This window comes from Opisthorchis viverrini (assembly GCF_000715545.1).
Source record: "Opisthorchis viverrini unplaced genomic scaffold opera_v5_192, whole genome shotgun sequence".
NCBI lineage: Eukaryota > Metazoa > Platyhelminthes > Trematoda > Opisthorchiida > Opisthorchiidae > Opisthorchis > Opisthorchis viverrini.
In genome coordinates this window covers 569,892-596,613 of record NW_008751852.1, presented here as the reverse complement: position 1 = coordinate 596,613, position 26,722 = coordinate 569,892, and the positions used below count along the sequence as shown (strand labels likewise).

At 43.5% G+C, this 26,722-nt stretch overlaps 2 protein-coding genes across 2 annotated transcripts in view; one reads left to right on the top strand and one right to left on the bottom strand.

Annotated features, from left to right (window-relative positions):
* The window catches only part of T265_07975 (hypothetical protein), a gene marked incomplete at both ends in the record, with an annotated part of 60,140 nt that overhangs the window by 27,478 nt on the left and 5,940 nt on the right, over positions 1 to 26,722 (top strand). Inside the window, 2 exons of the mRNA XM_009173652.1 lie at positions 3,767 to 4,011; positions 18,017 to 18,129. Coding sequence (XP_009171916.1) covers positions 3,767 to 4,011; positions 18,017 to 18,129 — 358 coding nt within the window. The remainder of the gene's footprint in view (positions 1 to 3,766; positions 4,012 to 18,016; positions 18,130 to 26,722) is intronic.
* Positions 19,074 to 19,429, bottom strand: T265_14447 (hypothetical protein; the record flags this gene model as incomplete). Its single annotated transcript, XM_009173664.1, is given in 2 exon segments — positions 19,074 to 19,210; positions 19,216 to 19,429. Coding segments are annotated over 2 exon segments (342 nt in total).

Genomic DNA, 26,722 nt, shown 5'->3' with positions numbered 1-26,722 from the left:
AAAGGGTCCCATTTGGGGGGGGGGACCATTGTGATCCAAAACAACATGGGTCCAAGTTCGTATGCGGTAGCGGCATAGTTTCAACGGGTTCTGTGTAATGCACATTGAACGAGTATGATTGCAGTTCACCTAATGGATAGAAACTAGCTAATTCGTTCGGGTTGGTTTATAAAATATTGCCACACCGTTTCAAGATCATTAGACAAAACATATTCGCAAAAGTCGAGAAGGCTTCTATTTGACTGCAACAAACAATCGTGTTTTAAGAAAGAATTGAGGTCTAAGCGTCGATCCTGCCTTGTTCGTTTAGCTGCTGGTTTAGTTATCTATATACCGCTTGCTTAACCGTACTCGTAACCACCTAACCTACACGTGATAGGTTCCCATAGACACTCCAATTGCCACCGCAGAAGATTAACGAGGTCTCCTCCAAACGAAAATGCAGACGGGCGAATAGATGGCATGTTCATTAAAGCAATAACCCTTGATCACGTGGAACAAACTTCACTAAAAAACCTCCTCATACTTTTATTTCTTGATGGGACAAACTAATCATTGGTTTGCTGAAAACTTTTGAACTCTAATCGACCGACTGATACGACTGAAGACATCGCAGTCCCCCGTCAAACTTACGTTCTACTTAAACCCAAATCGGAAGAATTTCAAGAAATACATCCATCTGCGAACTAGTTCAACGAGGTGCTCAATGCAATCTAAACTGAATCTCTCGTTTATGGTATTCTTGTCTAACTAACTGTGCTGCGCGAAGACTGCCAAATGTTGGGACGATATTCGGGACACCCCAGTATTATTCTCTTGACATAATCAAAGATGTTGAAAAATATATCGAGGTGTCGTTGTAGAACGTGGAAAACCGGTTTAATCTGTCTCTACCTGATGAGAAACACATGAAATAGCCATCGTCATAACAGAATGAGTGGAGAATGACGGGTGAATTCGTGCTAATAACAGCAAATCCACTTAAGGTCATTATTCCAGAGCCTCAGGAACTTTATCTAACATACATGATAGTTGTCCAATGCCAACCCTGCGGTGAAAATTTGTCGGAGGATAACAGGTGGGCGGTTCGCTCCTCTGTAAGACATTTACTTCTATCAAGAGCACGATGGTGGGTAAAACGAATGTTCTACACATATTCATTACATCCGCCGGTGGTTTGTCGTCGTTTCAAGTGATCATTGTTCGTGGAATACAAAGGTAAAGAGGTATTGTGGTGGTGTTGCGTAAATTGCTGACGTGCAGTAGAAAACCTGGTTTGACTCCCAGCTGAGCAATGACTAACCGTCTGACCTGGGGACAAAGTGTTACATGGCTCTACTTAGTTCCGTATGAAGTTGGTCAGTGTGAGGATGTGAGTGAAACACTCAACAGAGGCAATGTAGTGTCTTACATTATCATACAGCAGCAGCCAGGACAGCGTCTTAGAGGCTACCCCCATCATAGACCACAAGAAGTTCCCCTTTCAGAGACTGTTCTGTCTAAGCAAGCCCAAATGCTGCACGACATGCAGCTGTTGGACAAGCTAAGCGGATCTAGCTGATGATAATCATATGTTGTGAAAAAAGGTCAAACCAAAAGAAAACACTCGCCACCCTGTTGAAAACGTGTTAAAATCAAAAGTGGATTGTTCTCTAACGTTGTGGGAATGACTGTTTCACAGTTTATTACAAACAACAAGTCCAAATGGTGCCCATTTCTTCGGAAAAATTGAGCATGTTTACAAAACTAGCCTAGTAGTACGTATCAGGTTACTGCTTGAGGAAAATCAGCCATGTAGTCGAGGAATTGATAGAATCAGCCATTGTAGTCGAGGATTGATAGGCAGTTTTGTTATTTTTTTTTTAAATTTGCATGCCTTGGGATTCAGCACTCCCCGGATTTTTAGCAAAGTACACCAAAATATTCTCCCTTCTCAGGGAGGAAGATGTGCAAATCACGTGGGACTGCTACGAATCAAGTGTACAACCAACCTCACTGTACCCGGGTTTGTTCTGGATGAGTCTAGGCCTTCGAAATACAATTTTGCTCAGCAGAGTATCCAGTTACTGTATTTGCCGCTCTTCCACGAAATTGCTTTCAACGACTGATGCTAGCCTACCTCAAGAGAGGACACGGTTGACAGAGGATCTTATCTATGCTGGTAAGTTATCGCTTTAGAAATTGGACCCATTTTTGAACAGGCTTCTTTTGAAAGGAAACTCGCTTGAATGAGTACTGTATGAAATCACATATATGCGTAGAAGCTTCGAGTTAGACTACAAACAGATTACAAAGTTCTAAAAAATTAACAAAGAATCAAGAAAGATTTGTAATGTAGTCACAACGCATATGTCATTCAGTTGGAACTGATGTCATTTCACGGACCTTTGCTAATCCCTCCATATGAGATGTGGCGTATAGTGCTTGTCATCACAAGCTCCACATCACGTGTCCATCTACAACACTTTCCTAGTCTCTTTCTGAGTTCTTCGTACACGACAAAGATAGCCATTTTGACGGTTATTTAAAATTAAACTAAGATGGCACAGACGTTATTCAATACAAAATTAATAGTAAGAATAGTTCATTTGCGACATCGATTCTGTAAGTAACTATTGAGCAACCTTAGGGAAGCGCGAGGAGCAAATGGGATCCCAGGGCAAAGTGTTCAGTTCAGCAGAGATCAGCAACAAAGAACGTTTTCGACGGAGGAACCTAGGGCAACGTTTCTGGTCATCTGTCCTGATACCACTGTCCATGAGATTTCAAGTATGCGTACCAACCCTACAAGTACACTGATTTGTACCGACTGGTAAACACTGGTAGACCATTAGGCTTGAATTCTTTAGCTTGGATTTCCAAAAAATGAAGCACTTAGCTCTAGTGAGTCTGTTTAGCTTATTTGTCAATCTCATTTGTCGACCTGGATTAAAAACATATTATTATTATTATTATGTGTTTCGCCGGTATCCGAAACAGTGCTGCTGGTCAACAGCGTTCGATCCAATGGACAGTTGCGCATAACAGGTCGTTTATATACGTACTATGTATGTACTATATATACTATACTACCATATGTACTATATATATATATATATACATACTACGACTCCCCTCAAGTCTGCAGGAACTGGAAAAGAAGCATGCTGTTTAATTTCTGGTTGGATGAATATTAGGTCCATAATGAAGGTCACTGATGCACTAGATATACGATCTCACTGTTCGCCAACATCTGGACAGTCCTGACGAAAATCAACAGCTAGTTAAAACAAGCAGCGTTTCCGCCGATCAAAAATGCTAGAAACCAAAAACTGATCACCAAACACAAGGTCTTTACGTGAACAACCCAAAATCAAGGGTCATGAGGGTGAATGTCAGGTTTAGCCCTGGTCACCACATCTTTATTATTTATTACATTTTGAATGCATTCAGAAGGACTAATCACTCGGCACCTCCCGCAGAACAGCCATTCAGCTTTTCAGTGTGATAAACAGATACATTAAACCCCGAACTTTGACGACGTCAATTGTCATAGTTTTGTGTATTCACCTTCTTAAGTTAGTAATTCGGGTAGGGTGTTTACCCTGAGAAGCGAAATCACCATAACGTTCGTAACGCTGTAACCTGGCGGTTCTAGTCGTTTCCGACAATCCATCCGACGTTATTCCATCCAGCTTGGTCCCCTAAGGTTTCTCAGTTCTGTTCAAACTCCGTTGTGAGCAGAACATTCCCGATTTGTGGCGTTATTACTTCTACTGCCATTCAGGGAAAACAATCGGCAGCCGCATTGTCGAGTCGGTCATCATGCCCCTATTTCCCTGATTTGTTTTCACCTCGTCGTTGTGAATTGTTGCGAATACAAGCGACGGTAATCGATCCAGACGAAACCGTCGTCCCCTCTGTGCTGGTTTTGGATTCGACACAAGGACCCGAATTGAGGCCCTACAGACTCACACGCTATTCGGCCTTCACGTGCGATAAGAAACAACAACGCTTTTCGATCACATCTAGGTAACGATGCGTGATGGAATCAACCACAACACCATCACTGATTTCGAAAACGAGGTCAGTGCTCCTGCGCTTATTGAGTGCTCTGTAGCCCTTCCATTGGTCTGCCACAAAAGTCTTACGAAATTCACAGAGCACGTTGGGCAATGCACTCCTTAATGTCGGTCAGTTGCTACTGTGTTGATGAAATCCCCAAACAACACAGACCCGTGGGAAGCCTGGCATCCTCTCCTAAAAGTACTCGCTTGTTGATCCCCAACCAACATAGACCCGTGGGACGCCTGGCATCCTCTCCTAAAAGTACTCGAAAACCCACAACCTCACCAAGTACTTTCGCACATGAAAGGATGCCATTCCCACCACAGTCGACTAAATCACTGTGCTTGTTGGTTTATTATAGACTAGTGTACCCCTTTGCAGTATGAGCACTCCCGTATGAGCACACCCCAGCATCAATGATCGCACGTACTCTGAACATTTTCACATATCAGACGTCAACACGCATCAGAATTGCAACCAAATGTAAAACAGCATGGTTCACCCAAAAGTTCTTCAAACTTTTCAATCGATCCGATATGCTAACACCAGATTGTCGGCAAACGTATAAACGCGTGGTATAGAATGATGAATGACAGTACCAAACAGCATTTGGTGCAAAAGAACCGCGTTTCATTCACATAGGTTATGTGAATTCACAGTAGTTTTACAAAAACTTACAATTCAGTTAAGGTATAATATTCACGTTGTGGTCAGATAAACCCGATTGTTCCTACAAACAGTTAATTTAAACACTAGCTGAAAACGGATGAGTTCCAGATTCTGCGTGTTCGGAACGGTTAGACGATCGGGTACCAAGTGTGTTCAATAGTGAACACTGTGGCAGAACGCTGGAAATGTCCCTCTACGATGAATATCGTTTAGAAAGGGTTCAAGGCACGGTTCAATTCAGATGGCTGAGCTGTCGAGGGGAAACTTGAGTGACACAAGGAGCACCGAATAATTGATAACTTTATTCAAATCAGACTAGTCACCCAGCTGCAGCCCCAACCAGATAAACTCTATCTGGCTAACGGATGGTGACCACTTCTCATGTCTAGTTATTTTGGTGTTCGTTGGTCTTGTATTCGTACTTCATCTTAATTTGCAAAAACTACGGGGGTCGATTAAGAGATACGGGCACAGTTTTGGTTAGCGAAAAAACTAGAATACTTGTGTTTAGTGTAGGCTTTCAGAGGAGCCAAGTTTGAAACCATGCTGGATATTTAGAGTAAGCACAAACACTAGTGATTTATGTAAAGTCCTCACCATTGTCAAATAACAATTAAATGTGAGAAACCCCCTTACGCCCGAAACCTCTGTTACTGCAGATCGTGTAAGGTAACTGGTGTTATTGAAAGCGACTATCAGATCTGGTTTATTTAGAACAATAGTTATCACCCATCGGTGGGCTTCCAGAGACATCAGTAGTCCATCAATTTTAAAACAAACATCGGTCGATTAACAGTTTACACAAACACAACCCTAACATAAATGAATCAGTTCTCGTAAATTTTTAACTAATTCCACTGTGGCGAAACCAGAAGATTTTTGCAGAGGTATCGTCCTATTAGTGAAGCTAGTAGGTGTTGGACCACCGAGAATCACAAGACGAAATCTTTTGAAAATTTTCAACTGTCCGTACACTACTAGCGAACCAAAGTAGTAGTGCTTCAGTTTACAGAAGCTGTTCTAGACTATCGTTCCTCCAAATATCTCAAGGTATGAGCTCTTACAGAGTGAAAGTTTTAAAGGGTTATTACATACGTTGTTACAAATGAGCTGCTTCCAGATTCCAATCATTTATCAGTAGTAGCCTTCCATATAAAAGCATCTATTTTCTCCAAATTGCGAAGTAGAATCAACTGGTTCGAAACAAAACAGTTATGACCACTATCACAGTTCCTAGGACGTAACAGCATATCAGCCTGGTTTGTTCGACCTATCTCGATTTGATACGGACTGAATAAACAGCCCCATACTTCCGTCCTTTACGTGACCAATATTTGCACTTTGTACTGAAACCATTTGTCATCTATCGTGACAACAAACAGGCGCGTCCGCGCAATGTCTGCCTGAGGAAGGATGAAAACAGCAATGCAGTTTGAAAGTATATATATATATATATATATATATATATGGTGTATGAATCAGCCTATGAAATGGCAACTAAATCATTGTGCCGATGGATAGAATCTGGGAAGCAGACAACTGCGCTCCTGAATAGTTCATGTTAGCCCTACTTGTCGGCGGTAATATCTATTCGGATAGGTGATTGCCGTCCAGGAAGTCAATTTACACGCACTTGTGCGGCTATTGATTGCTGAATGCTGTCCAGTCTGTATACAATTTTAGGCGGTTCCACAGGAGATCTAAAAACCCTCAATAGGCTTCATTCATCTCGCAATTCAACGTTCAGTTATTCCTTTTGCCTTCAAGACATTTTGAAAAGCGGTTGAAGTCCTGTACAGAGTTAAGCGCAACGCATTTTTTGAAACATACAAAAGCGCCTTTTATTTTTTGGGTCAGAGACTAAGTTAAACAGTGAAAATCGATAATACTTTGGACGATTAGGTTTCTGAACTGGAAGGATCCAAGCATTTTGCATCAGAATTTCACCAATAAAATGTGTCATATAAAAACAGCCTAATTAGGATATTTCAGTATGCACATGGTTCGTGCAAGCCAACATTTTGGACCGTCGAGCTTAGACGCTGCCGGATCTATCTGCACTTCAGTTTGATGTCAACTAAATCCCGATTCAATCTCTCCTCGAGCTCAATATCAGAGTTCATTAGCACTCTGCTCATGTCCCACAGACTCCGGTTCCCGCTGTTTACTCTGTCAGGAAGCTTTTTTCTCAAGGAAGCGTGTCTCCAAGGCCGAGTTGGACAAACCTCAATCTTACAATTGGTTTTTCATGTCAAATAAAACAGAAGGCGTTCTTTGTGTACGTTCAGTTGAACAATCCCATAGAATAGAACTCTGACCGAGGGATTTGGCGAAACATGAGTTTGGCGGAAACCTGGGAATGGTGCCTACTGGAAGATCTCCAGGAAGGACGAAAGCGCTGACGGAATATGGGAGCTTCAATCGACCTTAAGAGTGGTGTGTTCCGGCAAAAGATACAAACAAGACCCAGCAGTATTCACCAGAACCACCAGTGTAACGTTGATGCTACTGATGGGGGAGGCGTGCGAGTAGTTTTTTCTCTTGTAAATCCACTCTGCGTCTCTTGAAAAGTAAGATTTATTGCGGAATGTGTGGAGCACCTTTGTAGCATTCGCTTGAATCTGAGCAACAGTCAATGATAATCCAGGAAAGTTCAGAAAGACGCGTTCAAAGAGAAGATGGATATTCAGTTTTTGTAAAGAAGAGAGAGTTTTGCTTCCCTGTCCAATAGTCTGTAGCTGTTCAGCTGGCATTTTCCGATAAATAACTCCGCAGCAAAGGCCTTCTTCCTTTCACCAGTACTTGGACGTTATCAAATGTAACATTTAAAACGGAAGAGCACTCATATAAACTGCCCAATTTTTAGGACTACTACACTGAAGTTCTCCAGCAAAGTACATCTGGTGAAAAAAACCTCCGCTTATTGTAAGAGAATGGCATTTTTATACTATTGATAACCGTACTGCTATATGACCAAACACAACAAGTCGGGAGGTTCGTGTCAAACGCACGATCCTTATCCTACTGCATTTGGAACCTTGTGGCACCGAAACATTGGGAACACTCTAAATGTAGACAGGTTGGTCAACTTTTAAACCAATTAATTCCTTTCCTTTACATTTGTGATGCACTACTCATAGGGTTGCTGAAAATCCATCGACAGCCCACGACCGGTTTCGCCCTTCTTGGGGCTCATCAGGTAGGCGCAGTCCCTGGGTTTCCGTCAACCTTATGTTCTACTTGAAACCAAATTGCACGAAATTAGCGAATATACACTCATCTGCAAACTAATTTGGTTCTTTCTAGAGACTCACCTGGAACCCAGCTGAATCCCTCGTTTATGATGTTCTCAGCAGTACATTACAAATATACATATATCGCGATATTTCAAATATCGTAGCGACTGAAACATGAAGCGGCCTGGTGCAGCACATTCAGTTGCCTGAGAACACTTTTCCTTTACATTATTAGACATTCTGATGAACTTATCAAGGATGGAACAATCTTCTCACCTGCCTTCAAAGCAAAGACTCAAACTTCATCATGGACACTGTTCCAAAGAATGGTGAAAAATAAGATAAAACACCTTTCAAGAGAGTTTCCACTTAACGCCCATCTAGCCTCTGTAGTCCTTTCCATTTGTACTCAAGGTCCGTAACCCGTTAAATTCGATTCTGAACACTATGCATAAAAATAAAACCTCTTTAAATAAAATAACAACGTGATGGATGAATTCAGCAGAATGTATCACGTTCCTCATTCAGGGTTTGAACCTGGTAGTAGGAGGGATATCCGGAAGATATAACTGATCACTCGAATCAGTCTGACAGCCTGGAACTAAACCGAGCAGAAAAGAATTAGAGGGGAAACCTAATGGGGCAACATTTGGACGAAGATGACTGGCAACCTACACATGAATAAAACTGCTTAATGTAACCCAACTTTCCAATATCAGAACCGAGTAAAACAGCAAAGCTCTGTTACAAACAGAAGAACGCTGCTATGATAAACAGGCATTTTTGTGCAAGCCATCAGTATCCTGCTCTCTTCCAAATACAGGAACGTCACTCGTGCACAGAGTCCCTTTCCTTCAAGATTAATCACTCAAACATTAGCCATCCGCTTATCTTTACACGTGGACACATTTTCCGTTGTATTTGAGAGCATTCTTTAAAAAGAAAGTGTCCTCGTTTTACGGTTTTTCTTTTTACGAAAATTTGTTATTCAGGAGTGACTTGTTGCTAGTGTAACGGTGGATACTACTGATGGGGGCATGCGAGTAGTATGTTTTCTCGTAAATCCACTTCGCGTCTCTTGAAAAGTGAGATCTGTTTCGGAATTTGTGGAGTCGCATTTGCTTGCATTTGAGTAACAGTCAATGAATATCCAGGAAAGGTCAAGAAGATGCGTTCAAGGAGAAGATGAATATTCAGCTTTTGTAAACAGGATGCACATGAGAGTTTTTGCCTCCCTGTTCAAGTCTGTAATTGTTCACTTGGCGTTTTCTAACAGGCAGCTCCGCATCAAAGGCCTTCTTCCTTTCACTAGTAATGCTACTATTAATACTGTGCTGCTACTACAAATCGCCTACAAACTGCCAACCACTGCACAGAAATTCCGGGAAACGCTCATGCTTCCGTTTGGAAGACAATAGTAGCTAAAAATTGAATCCCAGGTTCGAGGATATTTTCTTTCGAAAAGGTATAGTTAACCACCGAGTAGTACAATGAAGTGAGCGGTCGCCAACTGAACAAACACAGGCTTACTAAAGTATGCTCGGCTTACACCATGGCATGCCCTCGTTTGCCAGTTTCAGTTGCTTCCGAATAACTTCTTGATCACTGTGTTACAGTCATATGAACAAAATAAGACCACATTTAGTATCGGCCAACCTCATCACTGCAGTTGCGGCAGACCTCGTTTGAGTTAGACAAGAAAATCGCGGACTTCCGTCTCGGTGACAGGGGTTCAAAACTCCGCACGAACGACTTCGAATGGGCAACCGATGTTGTAGCCTCTTTTTTGTTATCGTTAAAGATGTAGCAGACAAAATAATGGCTTTCATTTACCACTAGATTGCTCCGGTTAATAAATCCGTGGATGGCAGAGATAGATTTGATAAAGACTAACTTTTTCGTATATGTTCGTCCCCTAAACTGTCGACAAAAGGGTGAGGCCTACAAAATGATACATGTTTTTTTCGAAAAAGGAATGAGCTGCTCACTTCAAACAAAACAACAATTTGGTGGCTCAGAATTCTCAGGCACAGTTGGTCAATCGAAAACCATCCTCCACATGTTTCATGCAAACGTATGTTTCGGAAATTTTCCGGAAGGTAACAAAGGTTTGTATCAGAATAAATCAAATTGCTATTCGGTTAGCTCGCGAGCATTCAAATGGTCTCAGCTGGACCGCAGACAGACAGACAGATGGTCAGATCATCAGGGCACAACTTCATGTCCAAACATTGAACCCAGTCCTCTCACACTCGAGAGGTGAGACGGCGCAACTAAATTGATAAAACGTACAGCTCAACAGACAAGCGAGATTCCTCAAAACTAGTTCTGTTTTGGACTGGTCAACAATACGGTAACCTCCATTTAACTGATTGTGTAAGAGAATTCGTTCTCACCCTGTTTGCAGGAGCACGCACTGTGTATCTTCCACAAGGACAACCTTCGTAATCTGCATTCCATTTTGTGTGAGAACGACTGCCCAGCCGAATTTATCCTCAGCTTTGAACAGAGCAAAAGAAAACAACGGGAAGTGTTGAAAGTCTTTATAGACTGTTGCGGCTCAAAGAGGAGCAAGGTCAGTGTCAGTATCAGCGATGCTTCGAACAGATCCGTGAAGCGAAACATTCTACGGCAACTCTGGCACCATTACAAAAAATTGCTTGCTTGCTTTCGGGTCATCCATGAGCAATCCTGACCTTCTGGCTGTCTCACTCTACATCTTCGTCATCTGACAAACTAATTCGTGTGTTCGTCTTTTCCAAGTTTCTTCAAGCTTCTGATTTGTAAATGCTCATCCGAAGTGCATACAAACCGACAGTAAATGCCATATAGAATAATCGAATAATCCAGAGGAAGTTTTACTCAGTTCTCAAACGGGTTCTCGGAGCAAATCATCAAAATCTACCGCCTTTTTTATCATTCTGAATTCAGCGATGAATTCTACTGGCTGACAACTTACAAGAGAATCAACTCAGTAGAAGAGACCGCTGATGAAACTTTGAGCAGCGCTCTATTCAGTAGTCTAAAGGAGGTGGTCAAAGCTGCCAAATGTGAAAATATCTTGTTGCCACTAGTCCACCAACCACCTAAACTGTTTGTGACTGATTTTACTGTGATCCACAGATTAGAATCTTATTTTCCTGAAACCAGCTTGTATCTACAGTGTGTTCCCCTAGTATAATATGATAAAACGTACCGATTGAAGATTCGTAATTATTTCATTACAAAACAATATGAGAACATCGCAGAGACAGACCATACCATTCAGACGGACCATACAAAAACGAAATGATCGATAAATGACATCCAGATTTGGGACGAACTGGTTGCAGGTGCAGCAACATACAGACAAGCAAAAAGGTCACAATGTCGACAGTCACTTCTACTCAATCAAGTACAGGGCAGCTTAGCATAACCTAGTTGTTGGATTTATGTGCTCCATAGATAACAAAGCGTTGCCATACCTCGAATCGATTTAATACCTGGAGCTATTGATATCTATGGTTGCAACAGGAATGTGCGCAGAGTTCGAGCAGTTGACATGCCCTGTCTTTGAGTTACGTGTCAGTAACACCGTGCCTACAGAGTCAGCAACGCATATCGAACTAAAGTGTCACGAAGATAAATGATATACAGATGAAAACTCAAACTATATACCAGTGGCCCTCCTCAAGAGCTTCCAGGAAGAAAATGGCCAGAGACAAGCTTCCAATGGTCTGCTTTTTGGTGGGACATATAACTAGTGTGTTGATGGGAAGTTTATAAATGAATACTCAATTGCTACAAGATAAGCCACGGTTGAGCTTCCCCTACACAAAACTGTCATTTACATTCCACTGACTCAGAGTTCGTTTACAAATACACTTGTTTCGCAAAAAAGAGTATGATAACTTTTTTCTCTCACTTGCCTCTCTAGAGGAAAAGAGTATATAACTTTTTGCTCTCACTTGCCTCTCTAGAGGTGGCATACATGAAGCATTTCCTATGCCTTCTGCATATCGTTGACAAAACACTTTGTCTTGGGGCTTTTCAAACAACAGACAGGAGGGTTATATGAAATTAGTCACCTCACTCGCGGAGTTTTTGCTCGAAAATTCAATAAGTTCGAATGTATAGAACGGAGACACAGACACTAGTTCACCAACCTGATTGACTTACGTGCTTCTTGGGTTAAACGAGTAATTTTTGTGCTGACTACTCAGAACCAAAACCGAAAATAATTTGGGCTCATGCTAACATTAGTGAAACGTTGAAATGATTGGAAACGAGATGGTTGGTGAGTTACCGTGTCTTGCTCCGTCTCGCGGTGCAGTTCCGATAGACGCAGTGCTTACTGCAGCCATCCTACATTTTCAGCAGCGCTACTTAGTTTGTCTATTAGACACGCCCATAATACTCCATGGGACAACGAGTAGACATTGGCCGCGACCGCTTTGTGTGATGGAGGAACTTGTAAATCCAGACAGGCGGTGAATGTCGTTGTGATTCTTTTTTCTTGCTGGACTAATCTGCCGTTTTTTGGGAAACGCACTGTCTTCCCTATGGAAGTGGACAGTCCCTCTACTAAAACTTTCTCCTCGATGGAGTATACTCGTCTGTGGTTTGTTGATTCGCAGTAAGGCTGTACAGGTATCATCACAACGAACCTTGTGCTGGTAAACATTGGATCGCGAATTCCACTGACCATAGTGACTCGGAGAATCCGGAAATATGGCGTGTGTGAACAAGGTCTCAATCTCCGTCTCGTCCAAAAGAAATCCTATCTGACAGTATCACGAGAATTGAGCTGATTGGTTGGCAATTTTGATTACCACGTCTTATTGTTAATGGGGAATAAAATACGAGGCTTGTTTGATGCGTTTGTGAAATCTAGCTGGAAGGTAGACAGCAAATCAGTAAGCGGTTTTCTCCGTATCGCAAAAATTTTTTTCTCAAACAAAACAACTGTAGAGTACAGCATGCGCCATCGACTCGAATTAGACTTGCTGACTTTAACGGTGCATCAACGCGCCTATACCTGTTACCTTCAGCATTATTTTCGGCAGGCTGACATGATATTCGAGGTACTATGTAAAAAAAGCTTGATTCTCCGCCCCTTCCTTATCAAGGAAGTGTCAGTCATCCCAAATACTACTGAAAGTTCGATACCCCCCCCTGTTTGGTTTCGGCAGCAGACTCGACTGCATTCAGTCATCTCCTGTCAGCGTGCGAGAGTATCTGTCAAATTTCGTTCAATTTCTGTTTGAGAGGTTAAGGGAAACTCGAGGACTTTGCCTATCTGATGAGCTCCAAGAAGTGTAAAACCGGTCGGAAAATGTCGAAGTAGATTTAAAAGGCGATTGTGAAGACACTGGTATGGTGTCACCATAGTGCAATATTCAGCACTGAAAATGGACAGCGGTCATTTCACTGCCCAAATAAAAAAACTTGTGTGAGGCGGTGGATGCATTCCACATCTGTTGCGAAATGATTTAGCAACCCTGTAACAGATTTAAAATCTAAAAAGATGGCATGATGAGTTTGTCACGTTAGACTCCAAAGTTCCAGTAAAATGCGGTTAAGCACCACTTCATTGATAAAGTTAGTTGGTCAGCCCTATAATCGGTCGCTCTCGGATAATTTTTGGTCCAATAATTCACGACAAAGTGTCTGGAAGCATCCATGGAACCCTTCGCTTCATGGAGTAGTACCAGCTAAGTTATTCGAATGTGCGAGCCGTCATCCAGGTGAACATCAAGCACGATTACTGGCACATAGCCTCTTCCAGGCACCTTCCGCTCCGTGACGGTTCTTAGTGCGGAATGGCTTTTGAACGCACGTTTCGTCCAGGTAACTGACCTTTCTTTTGACCTACTTCAACTGCGCCTTTATCTTCGTCTAGATTTCCTTATGATAGCACTTTTCATTCGTCTTTCGGAGTTGGTTCGGATGCCCTCATATAAGGCATCACCAAAGAAAAAAATTCAGAAGGAAAATTGTAATAACAGTATATTAAGGCACTGTGATTACTACAGCTGTAAAGATCGATAAAATGGAAACATCTCGCAGTTAGCTGCTTGGAAGTTGTGTCGAGTTATTACGTATACAACTTTATGAAATAACTGTTTTTTTCTGAATACACCCCTAGATGAGGTGATCAGATGGGCCAAGGGAGCGTGCTTGCTTGTGATAAGATTGTTTGACTCTTGACAGGCGTAATCAAGCAGAGAATCAAGTCCTTGCGGGAATTGTACGACAGTGGAGAACCAAGGGTCTTAGAAACAACCAAACCTATTAGAGCCACTGGAAGATTCACAGTGTGATGGGTTCAAGTGAGGAGCCGGTGTTGTGAAGAGAGAAGCAAAGCATGATAAACCAGATGCTATTATGGGATAAATGAACACGTTCGCAAGGAACAAGCGACAACTTCAAAAGACATGAGGTTTACACCCAGAAACTAGACGAGTCACTTTTTTTAAAGAACTACACAGAAAATGCACGGGATCACGCTACTGTGTCATCATGAAGCTACCATCCCCATCAAGACAGCACTAAAGACAGCCGGGCAAAAAGAGGTTCAAGCCATTAAGCCTAATGACCTTGTCGATATCAACAGGCTATCCGACTTCTCGCGACATCATATTATGGGTTATTAGAGAAATAGGACATCAAAAGAACTTCGCTTAACGCACACAGGTCTTCATACGAATTTGTTCTCGATCAACCGATCTAGGTCAATGTATTTTGTTTATATCCTATCGATCACATCCATAGCAGGAGATGGCAGGTGCTTACAAGTTATCTTTGATTCGTTTATTCCGATGATTCATACGGATTCACACCGGTGTTGGGAGTGCATGCAATGATCGATCTAGAAATCTCCAAATGCGGAGTTGGTTACACTACTGACTAGACTAGCAGTAGGCAAACAAAAAAAGAAAGTCAAGGGAGCCAGCCCACCCATTTGACTGACTCAATTAGAACGGCAGGGCAGATAGACTGAATGACCGGTTGAATTAGACTAGGTGCCCATTCTCGATCCGTCGAACAGATATTTACTGATAACCCGTTGCTGAGTAGTATTCCGTATGGCTTTCAGCAACAAGACTCAGAAGACGTGTCAGATAATCCTCAAATGACGTTCTTAATAAGTTTTTTCAAGAGTAAGGTATAGAAACTGATGAACAGCCTGCAAAAACAGTGTCCGTCGAGTTTTATCCCACATGGATGTAGGACCCAATCCGACCGATGGTGAAGTTACCCTACAATGGTCGAAAGAAAGAGCGGAAGCTATCCGAAGCGGATGTAATCGTCTACCTATTCTGGGTGTCCACCAGAAGGCCGATAAATATACATCGATTCTCAGATGGATTCACTCCGCAAAGGAAGTAGGTACATCGCTTAGAATAAAGCTTTTGAAGTTTTCATTGTTTTCCCTTTGCCTACAACGCAATCCGGGTACTGGGTGTGGTGATAAACAAGAAGTATGCACACCAGAAAGTCGAGTGCCTTTTACCCTCTTTCGACTGTAATCGTCCGGGACAATCTTTAATCTTGAATATCTTGCCCAGTCATCGCACCAGGTCATTTGTACACAGACGTGCCTTTTGGAGAGCCAATTACTGGACAGTTTAGTTGTAACTGCATTACAGGACTGAGCTAGGTATCAGTGGTGATCTGTAGAGCCTGGAGCGATATTCATCTTGAAAACAAGTACATTGTGAGCATTGGGCACTTGTCTGTCACGAACGGAAACTCCTTAATAGGTTATCCTAATCCGACAAACACAACACCCAGACAGCAGCTGGATCTCAGTGGTTATTAAGAGAAGAATAACTACGCCGACCAAAGAAACATCCGTAATTCCACATCCCCCATAGTCTTGTGTGACCAACATGGATTTTTATTCAAATGTTGGTCTTAAAGCGCCATATATACCTTGGATGGTTCGCTCTAAAAGATCTTTCAGATGTAACACCCTTCCGATACGTATCTACCATTCCACCCGAAGGAAGCACCGGAGCTGGGATAATGCCAGGTAGCCCAAGCCTAGACAGGGGAAGTCGAAAGGCAGAGGTCGGGTTCGAACCACAGACGTTCTGGTCAGTAAATTCGCTCTCTAACAACTTGAGCTATCTCGCCGCAAATGGTTTGTTATGAGCTACAAATTCTACGGATAGCAATCAATAAAGGGCAGATGTTTGCTATTTCAGCAGAAACTGTCATTTTTACAGCTCCCCTGTTCAAAATTGTTCCCATGGTTTTCTCAAGGTCAGAACGCAGGAAGTATACCCGGCAACGCAATGTGACATCCAGAACATTCTATTGTGATCCTGGTGCGACTGTAGCTTAATCTTATGAGCTCGAGGCACTACCACCCACTTGAGAACCTTTCGAACCCTTGCAGACGGGCTAGTATAGTAAAGCACTAGGGTCTCTTAGAACACACATTTCCGGATGTTTGACTTGAGCACCCCTCACCTGAGTCGAAAGAGTTACATGTCGAGAGTCCTTCTCCTTGGATCACAGTTTCGTTTCTGATCGGTCATCCCAGACAGCGCTTTTTGGTTTAGATTAGAGTGAAAAATCGGAGAATGATTAGATAAAACATGGCTTTTTGCGCTGTATGGGTTATTCCCGCAGCCTTCGAATCATTTCCTGCCAACCTTAAAATCGTTTATGTAACCCACCGACCGAATTTTTCACTGTCCGTCATATCCCATGAATGGAGACCGCTGCTTGGTTTGGCCCAGGGAACAAGTTCGCCCAGAAAGTCGACTAGTGAGGAACATCCAATAGATTATTCTCGACTTTTAAGTGATGAGCCTGAGGTTTTTTAAACATAGACGTCAGTGTTCTTGAGAACGCAACCAATAGGTATTCCGTCCAGAGTTCGGCTTACCAAATTAACAAGCCTATATGATCGTGTGGTGGTTTGATTTCTTCCAAAGGCTCGGTGCTTACTGGATCGGCCATCAGGAATATCGAAACATTCGCAGTAAACATAATACGAAATTCAACTCGAGATCCGCTTATGTGTCGCTCTCAAACGAAATTTTCAAGTACCATGCTATTTGCCTTGCTTGATACGAAGTCATTTTACTATCCGCTTGTTTAAACTTCATCTGGTCAGCGAAATCGAGGGTCGAGTTGGTGCTATGCTCCTAACGGTCATCGACTGAAAAATCGCGTTGCCCTGCACAGTTGGTCAAAATACTACCGCGGCGATTTATAACTTCCTAAAAATGGGTGCTTTAATCTTTTAATTAGAAACAATGTTCTCGTCGCCGAGCCAGATTTAAGGTTACATTGTAAAATATTCGAAACAATCGACTTTCAACCAAAACTTAACCCGTTAAAGCGCGTTGCCACTGTTCCGCAGTCGCTTTCGAACCATGACCTAGTAAGTAGATGCAAAAAATTAGCAAACGATCGCTGATGCTATAAACAAATCGCACTCGAAAAAAAATACAAATCACTTGTCTATGATATTTTTTCGGTGCATTGCTACTGTTCAGTTTCTCCACATCCGACCAGCAGAGTTACTGGGTGAGCACGGATTGCTCAGTGGGTCAGATTATGCTGTTTCACTCACAGTCGTGTTTCGAGTAAGCCAACATTTTGTCTTTGGTCTGGGGGGGGGGCAAAACAAGACTGTCACATTAGGCCTTTTTGACAAAGTATGCACAGACAAAAGTGATACTGTCAAGGGAATAACGCTTCGTTTGCTGATAACGGACTTATTTACGGCTATGTTAGAACACAACCGACTGCATTAGTAAATCGGCAACCCGGAGGAGCGATAACTCTGCAGTGTTCTCGTCAATCTTTGTGCAAATCCCACAGTGGAAAAAAGAATTGCGCCTTCGTTTAGCGTTCGAAGGAGTTTTATAGACATGGTTTTTGGTTCGACGACTTAACAACGCCAACAGGAACACTTCCGAACGCTCGAGTGGTGTCATTTTAAGAGACGGCCAGTGATAATCGTAAACGATGAGGAAAACTGTTGTTGCTAACTTCCCGCAGGGGCGTTTAGGATGCATCCTACACCGATTCAGAACATAATACCTTGTCACCCACATTAGGGAGCACCCATCGATGAACCCGCAAGCATGGTATCTGCGAGTTGTCATTGCTGGACGCATCGTGGACACTCGTTGCAAGTTGAATACAAACAGACAGATGCAAATAAATACAGGTAAGGTCCCCAGTGTTGACATCATACCCAATCCGTCCAATGTCGTAGCCTGGAGATGACCGACGTTATCTGCATTGGGTTAAAGACGCCTACGTGGTGTGACCAGGTCATACTAGAAAAGTACTCCAGATAAAGTGGACTTCAGATCCCTAAAAGAGGGATATCTAGTCGGGTCGTAATGCAGCCGACTTGAAAATAACAGAAAAATTTTTCTCGTACATAAGCAGTCTATGGAGACCATGGTTGTGATCATTTCCTGGTTTGACTCTCTTGGCCTTTTTGAACGCATGCAGGGAGCCTGTTGGCGAGCGATAATAAACAATTGTCAGTCCGCTGATCGTTGCTCTGAATTTTATAGAGCAGCGGTCGAGTCAATAGCCTGATCACAGCCGCCGGGGGAGAGACTCAAACCAGGCGAATTTTGGTTACCAAAACAGCGTTTTGCCGTTGGGCTACAGCGGGCACATGTGCATTTGGACTTGACATCCCAAGCTTCCCAAGGAACTGCACAACGGGTCAAATTTCGATTCACCAAAAACTGCCCAAAACGAATTAGTTTGTACCATTCCTACATCAACTGGGGTTGCTTTAGTGTGTTGCGCACTACCCAGCAGTTTCGTCAAAAATACAAAGTGAAAATGATGATCGCTGGAATTCCAAACGGCGCTAGCGAATTTCGGGAAGGCCGCCATGAATGCACAAAAGATGAGTGTATAAAAATTGATTCCTATTTGAAAAAAAAACTGATGGAAGAATCAACATCCCCGTAAGATGGATAATTCAGTTCGGAGTGTATAAAAATGATTCCTATTTGAAAAAAAACTGATGGAAGAATCAACATCCCCGTAAGATGGATAATTCAGTTCGGAGAGGCAGGTGGAATGCACAAAGTGACCGACCAAGAATGACAACAGAGTGAGCGGCACCTTTCAAGCATCACCCGTCTATCCGAATAGTAAACTGTGGCGAAGACAAGGGCCATGATGGAGGAGTTCAGGGTCGATCGTCGCGAAACTGATGGTAATTGCGCTCCATGTTTCGACGGTCATCCTGTAAGAATAGTTGAGAACCAAAGCGTATACTAACATACATAGGCAGACCGAAAAGATCGTTGACGAGATCTCTCTCCATGACGAGATGGGGAGTTGTCCCGAGCTTTCCAATGAGGAATGACTGGTGGGGGAGGAATGGGTTGCGCGCAGTGTTCTTTGTACCCAGAATCTGTGGTCGAATAACGATTGGAAAACATGGCCTCCAGAACCTCCAAGGTGTAGTCTTTCGGGTCCGGCATATTGACGATCTAGAAAAACGGTTTTTTCATTAAACAGTCTACTCATCGCATTGTGAAAAGTGCTATAAATAGAGTTCAAAATGAGTAAAAAAATAAATGAATCGCTCAGCTGTAGCACCCTTCAGGTGCCTAGCTGCCATGCTACCCGAAGGAATCAAGAGGACTGGGATACTGCCAGGTCGCCCAAGCCTGAACAGGGGAAGTCGAGAGGCAGAGGTCGGGTTCGAACCACGGACCTTCCGGTTAGGAAATTCGCGCTCTAACCACTTGAGCCATCAAGATGAGTAGAAATATGTGGAGCGTGTCCACAACCCTGCAAAAGTGAATATATGGTTCGAATGTCCACGGGATGATGGGTTGGCTGGAAGGGATGAACACCTTGGATGTAAGAAGATACTTGAAGAAATTTCTTACGGAACCTGAATATTCCTAACCAGGATGAAACGGCTGCGCTGTACTTATGAGCTTTTCAGCATAGATTGGCTGCATTCGCGGGATGGGATATCACCTGAAACATCAAAATACACTCGCTACTTAGTACTTCGCTAAGAAAAGGAAGAAAATCTTCCAAGTGAGATGAACCTCCATCCGTAAATCAAGGAGCCAGACTATACCGAAGTATTCATCCTGAGCCGTGTGACTGAAACATGGCTGTCCTACACTATGTTTACGTCCGAGCTGCTCGCACTGCTAATCAGTCACCCGCCACCGGGTGGCACGGCGCCCAGCTACTAACGGAAGGCCGCAAATTCAAATGGTTGTGGTACGCATACTGGCGGTTCTCTCAAAAGGGCGAGACTGTCATACGGGACTTTCCAGCTTTTGAGCACACACTGACTTCACCTGCTCCTAAAAACGAACCCCCTATTAGGTTATTGTTCGATGCATGGGGCGAGATGGCCCAAGTGGGTAGAGAGCGAATTTACTGACCGGAAGGTCCGTGGTTCGAACCAGATCTCAGCCTCTCGAGTTCCCCTGTCTAAGCTTGAGCAATATGTCAGTATCCCAACCCTCGTGCAACCTTCCGGTGGCACGGCAGCTAGGCATTGGAAGGGCGTTACAGCTGAACAGCTATTATTTATTATTGTTACGATGCATTTTCTGAGCCTGCGATCCCCTCTGTATCGTAAACTGTTCCTGCCACAAGCTGATGTTACCTGAACAGGTTAAGGGTGTTCATACTTGGCATCGTGTATTTCAATAAAATACCATCCAGCCGTAGCACCCCTTCGGTGCCTAACTGCCAAGCCACCAGAATGAAGCACGAGGGCTGGGATACTCCCATAGGACCACTCCCTTCGGTAAACAGTTTAACTGCATAATAAATGATAAAGCTATGTGGTGCATAGTTGGTGTTTTCCATCCGACGAAAAAAGTGCAGCCTTGAAGTAATGGATGGGATTGAATGCTGCAGTGATCCCATGGAATACAGTGGTTCGAACTTCGTTCAACACACTGCAATAACGCTAGGAGCCATCAGGCTACGAGTAGCAATACCCGTTCTACGGGCAACTGTATTACGAGTTGATCTTGGAGGAAAATCGTACTGTCCTCTGTGACAGGTATGAAGGCAATGAGGTGTTTCCTTCAGATGACCAGCATATCCGTATTTACGGAAGCAGTGGTGCTGCTTTACCACAGGAAGGACGGGTTAGAAAATATCGACCTCAATACCCATTAACCCCAATTAACCGTCGGTTGACCATCACTGTCAGCTAGTTATCACTGTGGTCGAACTACAGCTGAAATTCCACAAGAGCCTGATGCCGCACCACACATTTGCACTGGCAGTGGGGGTGAGACATGTAACCCTTATTGAGTACTGAACCGACTGGCACGCGGTTTGAATGTGGACCAGGGATTGGTGGTCAAGATCAGAATCTCAACCCAAATAAAAGAGCTCACTGCAATGTAGACAACGAGCTAAAGGAGTATTCATCCACATTGACAGATTAGTGTTATTAATGCGATGAAGGCTGATGGTAAGACATAAACTATGCTCCTTTGGCATACTGTTGGCTCTGGTGATAAACCCAGTGTATCCATTTGTCTTCGTTGGTCTTCCTTTGATCTTTTTGTATCGCGGGTGGCCGCTTAATGGCTCCTCCTGAACTGAGCCTTCCAGACTACGCGGTAAGAAAACAACATAAAACAGCCCACAAGAGAAACATACAGATCTTCCGCATAAATATATAGGATGGCTGAATGGCCAGATGGGGTTATTCGCTTGTTCGTTCTGCTCAGCCAATGGTAATGTTCTTGCCGTGGACATTTTCACGTGCAGTTCGCTGATCGCATACTGCTATGACTTGTTTGTTAAGCTCTACGCACGCATTTGCCGTCCGGAAGGTTTGGTGCCGAAGGCGACCTTAGGGACACGATGTGTTCTGCACAAGTACTTTTCATGTGTGGACGCCTCCAGATAGATCTAGTGTCTAATGGCTGTGCCTCTCAATTATTATTTGTTATGTCCCGATCTCTCACCGGAAAGCGCGTAAGGCTCATCCATGTAGCGATTCATCCTATGGATCCGATGTCATCGAGTATGACGTTTGCAGTTTGCTACCATAACGAGCAACCTATCCTTGTGGCTTATGCAATACATATTCATTCGCTGAATCTTATTGTTGTGGTCCGGTTATTCCTGTAATGCGGGAGACTGAAAGGTTGCCATACATATTTCAAACGATCTGGGACATGTTCCTATCCAAACTGAATGAAGTCTTAGCCTGAGTGAATACACTGTAGCCCTTAGAAGGTTAAGGACACACATAAGTCGAATCTGACACTTGAAAATCCCAAGACAGGGGTGAAAGCTCACAATGGAAATAGCAGAAGCATGAAACGAAAAGGTTCGCAGTAAGGATGCGGGTGAATGAAGGAATTCTGAGTGTGTGAGTTCACTGAGAGAAAACGAAGCTCTTTACAAGCATATTCCCGTCCTCAAAGGATTAAGTGAAACACTACATAATTGAAGGAAAACCCAAGTGCTTGGGTGTTTCCGTATTATCTCCCAATATGGAACCAGGGAACCGGATGTGGTTTCCTGCTGATAGAAACACCACCTCTGATGTTGCACTTGCCACATTCTGAGAACTGCTGGGGTCGCAACTGANTCTGATGTTGACTTGCCACATTCTGAGAACTGCTGGGGTCGCAACTGAGTCGGTGAAATATCACTAAACTGGCAAGACCGAATCCGGCGCCGGTGACTTTGGATTTAATATACCGAAATCGGTCCGCATACATAAATGGGATTTGGAGGTCCTTTAAACGGAGGCCGAACAAATGGACTGAGGTGGATGCAGCAACTTCGATTTGGAAAGTCGAAGGCATTTCATATATACCAGCATCCTAAGATCACTATCAAACCACTTTCCAGTCCACTATTGCCGTACAAAAAAATAATCGTTAGGTTGTGATATCCTTTTGGTGCACAGCTGCCATGTTACCTGTAGGAACCATTAGGGCTGAGATACTGCCAGGTTATCCAAGCCTAGACAGAAGTAGTTAAGATGTTGAGTTTAAATTCAAATCAAAGCTCTTTCTGATAATAACTTCTCACCTTAATGAATGAGCTATTTCGAGTCTAAAGGAGACTTCTGTTGGAAGCACACCCTTGATGGTGGGCTGCTGAGGTATGTGAAACACTATCTGAAACCTGTTTTCTGGCAAAACAAGCGCATGACTAGTAACCATCGTAAGCTCCTAAAGGCAGGACAGCAACCGGGATGTGAAAGATAGCCGTTCGAACATAAGTTTGCAGGGGTGCGGAGAAAAACCCTAAAAGGTACTACCAATAAATATAATCCAAGACAGAAGTTTTGAAGAGAATGAATCTTATCGTGGCGTGACGCTTCGCGTGCCCCATGAGACACTGGGTTACACTGGGAAGTGTCATTGCGACTCTCGCACGTTCTCCCATAATAGGTTGGTCAATGGATAGAGGTTTCACTTACAGAATTTCAAGGTGGGGGTTGGAGCATGTGACTTGTCCTTTCAAAAAGGCTTAATGCAGTCGGACGATTGACTTGGATTGCATTCGGTACGTACAGATAACAGCGGGCGACTACTTCAGCTGTGTAGTTTTTATGCAATATTGACTTTTGAAATAACCGAGGTCACATGGTGTGCCCCAACAACGAGCCACGAATCCAAACTGATCACAACACCATTATTTGCCCGTGGGGTGCACTAACAACTGCGTCATTCACGCTTGAACACTTAAGCGGATTCCGATTACGCACCCGTTCGGAGTCCTTTCTCTTTATTTTTCAGAGTGGTATAAGGGGTAGACAACTCGCTTAACAACTGAGAAACCGACAGATCCATGAGTTATTAGAGCGGCATGGCACTACCAGGTCCGCTCAAATGCTTGATATCGGACAGGATAGTGGTGTTGCTTGGATTCCGCCGCCCCCAACACAATTGACACCGATGTTTGTCAACAAACATCAAGTTAACGAAGCATTCACCAACAGTCCAGTCTCGTGGACGTGAGAAATTAGGCAAACATAACAGGTACGGAATGCCATGGATAACGGTTGACTTGTGTAATTGGACCACGGAAAGCGCCTATGAGCAAAACCATCAAAGATCAAATAAGCACAGAGATCTTCAATAGAGGACACCTTGAACGCTGGACAGAGTACTGAGAACAGTCATTCTCGAAGCCACTTGATGCTGTCAGGATTCTTGATTTGCACTAGAACATCAAACGATAAAACTGTAACCACTACGGCCTCGGAAGTTCATCGATTCATATGTTTTCTATGGTGTCACCGAGTTCTTGAACGACATGACCCCCTGCACGAAATGTCTGGAGGCTGCAGAGAGGTCCCCAATCAGTGCTTGTGTTAGGCTGACCTCAACAACAAAACAAAACTGCCATACAGCATGCAGTCAGGCATTGCTACGGCTAAGAGCTTAATCCGCACGCCATTGGCCAGAAGACCGGTCCATTTTCCGGACCACCAACAAGGCGAGGTCTGACGCCAGCGGCTATAGGCACAATGCATTTTTCTGCAAAATCCCTGCGGGCGAAGTAAAAACTTTAACGTCAAAATGTTGCACTTCTTTGCATATATTCTTAGACTGAAAAACCCCCTCATCTGCCGTCGTTTTTTACGATTTGTTTTAATCGGTCTCTTCTGAAAATTACTGGCGCACATTCGGTTTTGAACTTCGTCTGCTATGGATTCGGAAGTGGCTTTCGTTGAGAAATTTGTGGGTGTATCGTTTTCATCCTTCACGGCATTTGAGAAGACCTTAAATGAATACATGAAGGATAACTTTGTGATATTTGTGCGTTCATCCAGTAATCGAAGCACCGATCCACTTGCCGGAACACCAACAGGGCGAAGTCTGACAGAACGGAAGCCTGTTGCCACTAGCTGTTCAGAATGCGTCGAAATTTTCAGCACAGTTAGCAACTTCCTGTCTGGACCGGGGTACGAGTGAAAGGAAGAAGGCCTTCGCTGTGAAGCTATTTATTCGGAAATGCCAGCTGACCGGTTACAGACCATTGAACAAGGAAGCAAAATTTCAATGTGCATCTTAGTTGCAAAACCTGGACACAGATCTTCTCCCGAACGAGTCTTCCCGGAGATTCATTGCCTCCAATCATTCGTCGGTCAAATAAAAGCAAATGTTACAAAGTGACCCCACGAATTCCACAACAGAATTCAATTTTTCAATCGACGTAAAGCGAAATTCCACGAACAACACATACTACTTGCGTGCCTCCCGATCAGTAGTATCGCCGTATCAAGATCATGTCAGGATCGTACGAATTCCATTGAGGAACAAAAATTATCCACTCAATACTAGTTTCTCGTGAGACCAGGGCCTCTAGGAAGTGATGCCGAGTGCATCTGTAGGTTCATCAACCATGTCAAGGATAGCTGTTATTAAGCCGAAGCCACCACACTCTAATCTTATCAAGCAAATGTTATGAGCCTGTCGGCGGTGCATTCGAAATTAGTTTTGTTTCTTGCGGGCGGAATTTTGTGATGGAATCCTTTCGCTGTTTGATCTATTTGCAGGTTTACTACGTTCATTTTATTGGATTTCTCACTCTAACTCGACCTGCGCACGAAAACCTGGAAGATTGCACTCCATCTTTGCGGGGCGCCCACTTTCGTCCATAAGTCAATTCATTGGAGGCTGCTCTTCACTACAGGCCTTGGTGGACCACAGCCCACTTTCTATTTATCCCAACCAGTTTGTCTGCTATCTATCACTTAGAGGTGCGATGTACTACATGACAAACAAGACAGCTGTCAAAAACTAAACCAAGTCGTTAGCCCCGGGTAGGGAAGACTGATGCTAGTGCTCCGTTTTAATCGGGATGCTCGAGAGAAAACAATTATTATTTTCGTGGGTTGTCCAAGGAAAATCACAGGAGTAGAACAAATCCAATGTAATATCACAGGTATTTTGTGGTCCGGACTGGAAACCCTTCGGACGTGAACCACAGATCAGTTGGAAAGACTAACGGCTAAACAGGGCTTTTGGGCAGTCACTGCCAAGATCTGGAGCCTGAAAAAAGGAAGGACTGGGATGAAATGAGGCCCGGTGAGATCTAGCATCAAGTGAGATTAGTTTCACTGATGCCTGATGGATGAATGAACGTTCGCTAAAATGACGGCGGTGACACCAAGTAAATGAGTGGGACAGGATATGGGTAGATTTTTATTTAATGGCCCAGCGATCAAAGATTTTCCAAGTTGCTGGTGTGTTATTATACTAGGGGCAGAAAAAGTCGTAATCAGCAGGCAGGGATGTTGTATGGTAAGGGAAATTCTGAGATGAAGGACTAGGATTCTTGGGAGTTATTAGTGAATTGGGGAGCGAGTGGCGGTGCACCACCTCTAACTGTCGAACGAAGGCACCCGGTGCAGACCATATACACTCAAACCGCTTGTCCAAGTATAAAACATGCATTATAATATCTCACCACAAAGGCGCGTAAACTAAACGGTGCTCGATTAGTATGGAAATCGGCCAGCGGCTAGACGCACAATGTATTTTTCTCCCAAACCCCTGCGGGCGAAATAAAAACTTTAACGTCAAAATGTTGCACTTCTTTGCATATATGCGTAGACTGAAAACCCCCTCAGCTGCCGTCATTTTTTACGATTTGTTTTAATCGATGTCATTGGAAAATTATTGGCGCACATTCGGCTTTGAACTTCGTCTGCTGTGGCTTCGGAAGTGGCTTTCGTTGAGAAATTTGTGGGTGTATCGTTTTCATCCTTCACGGCATTTGAGAAGACCTTAAATGAATACATGAAGGATAAC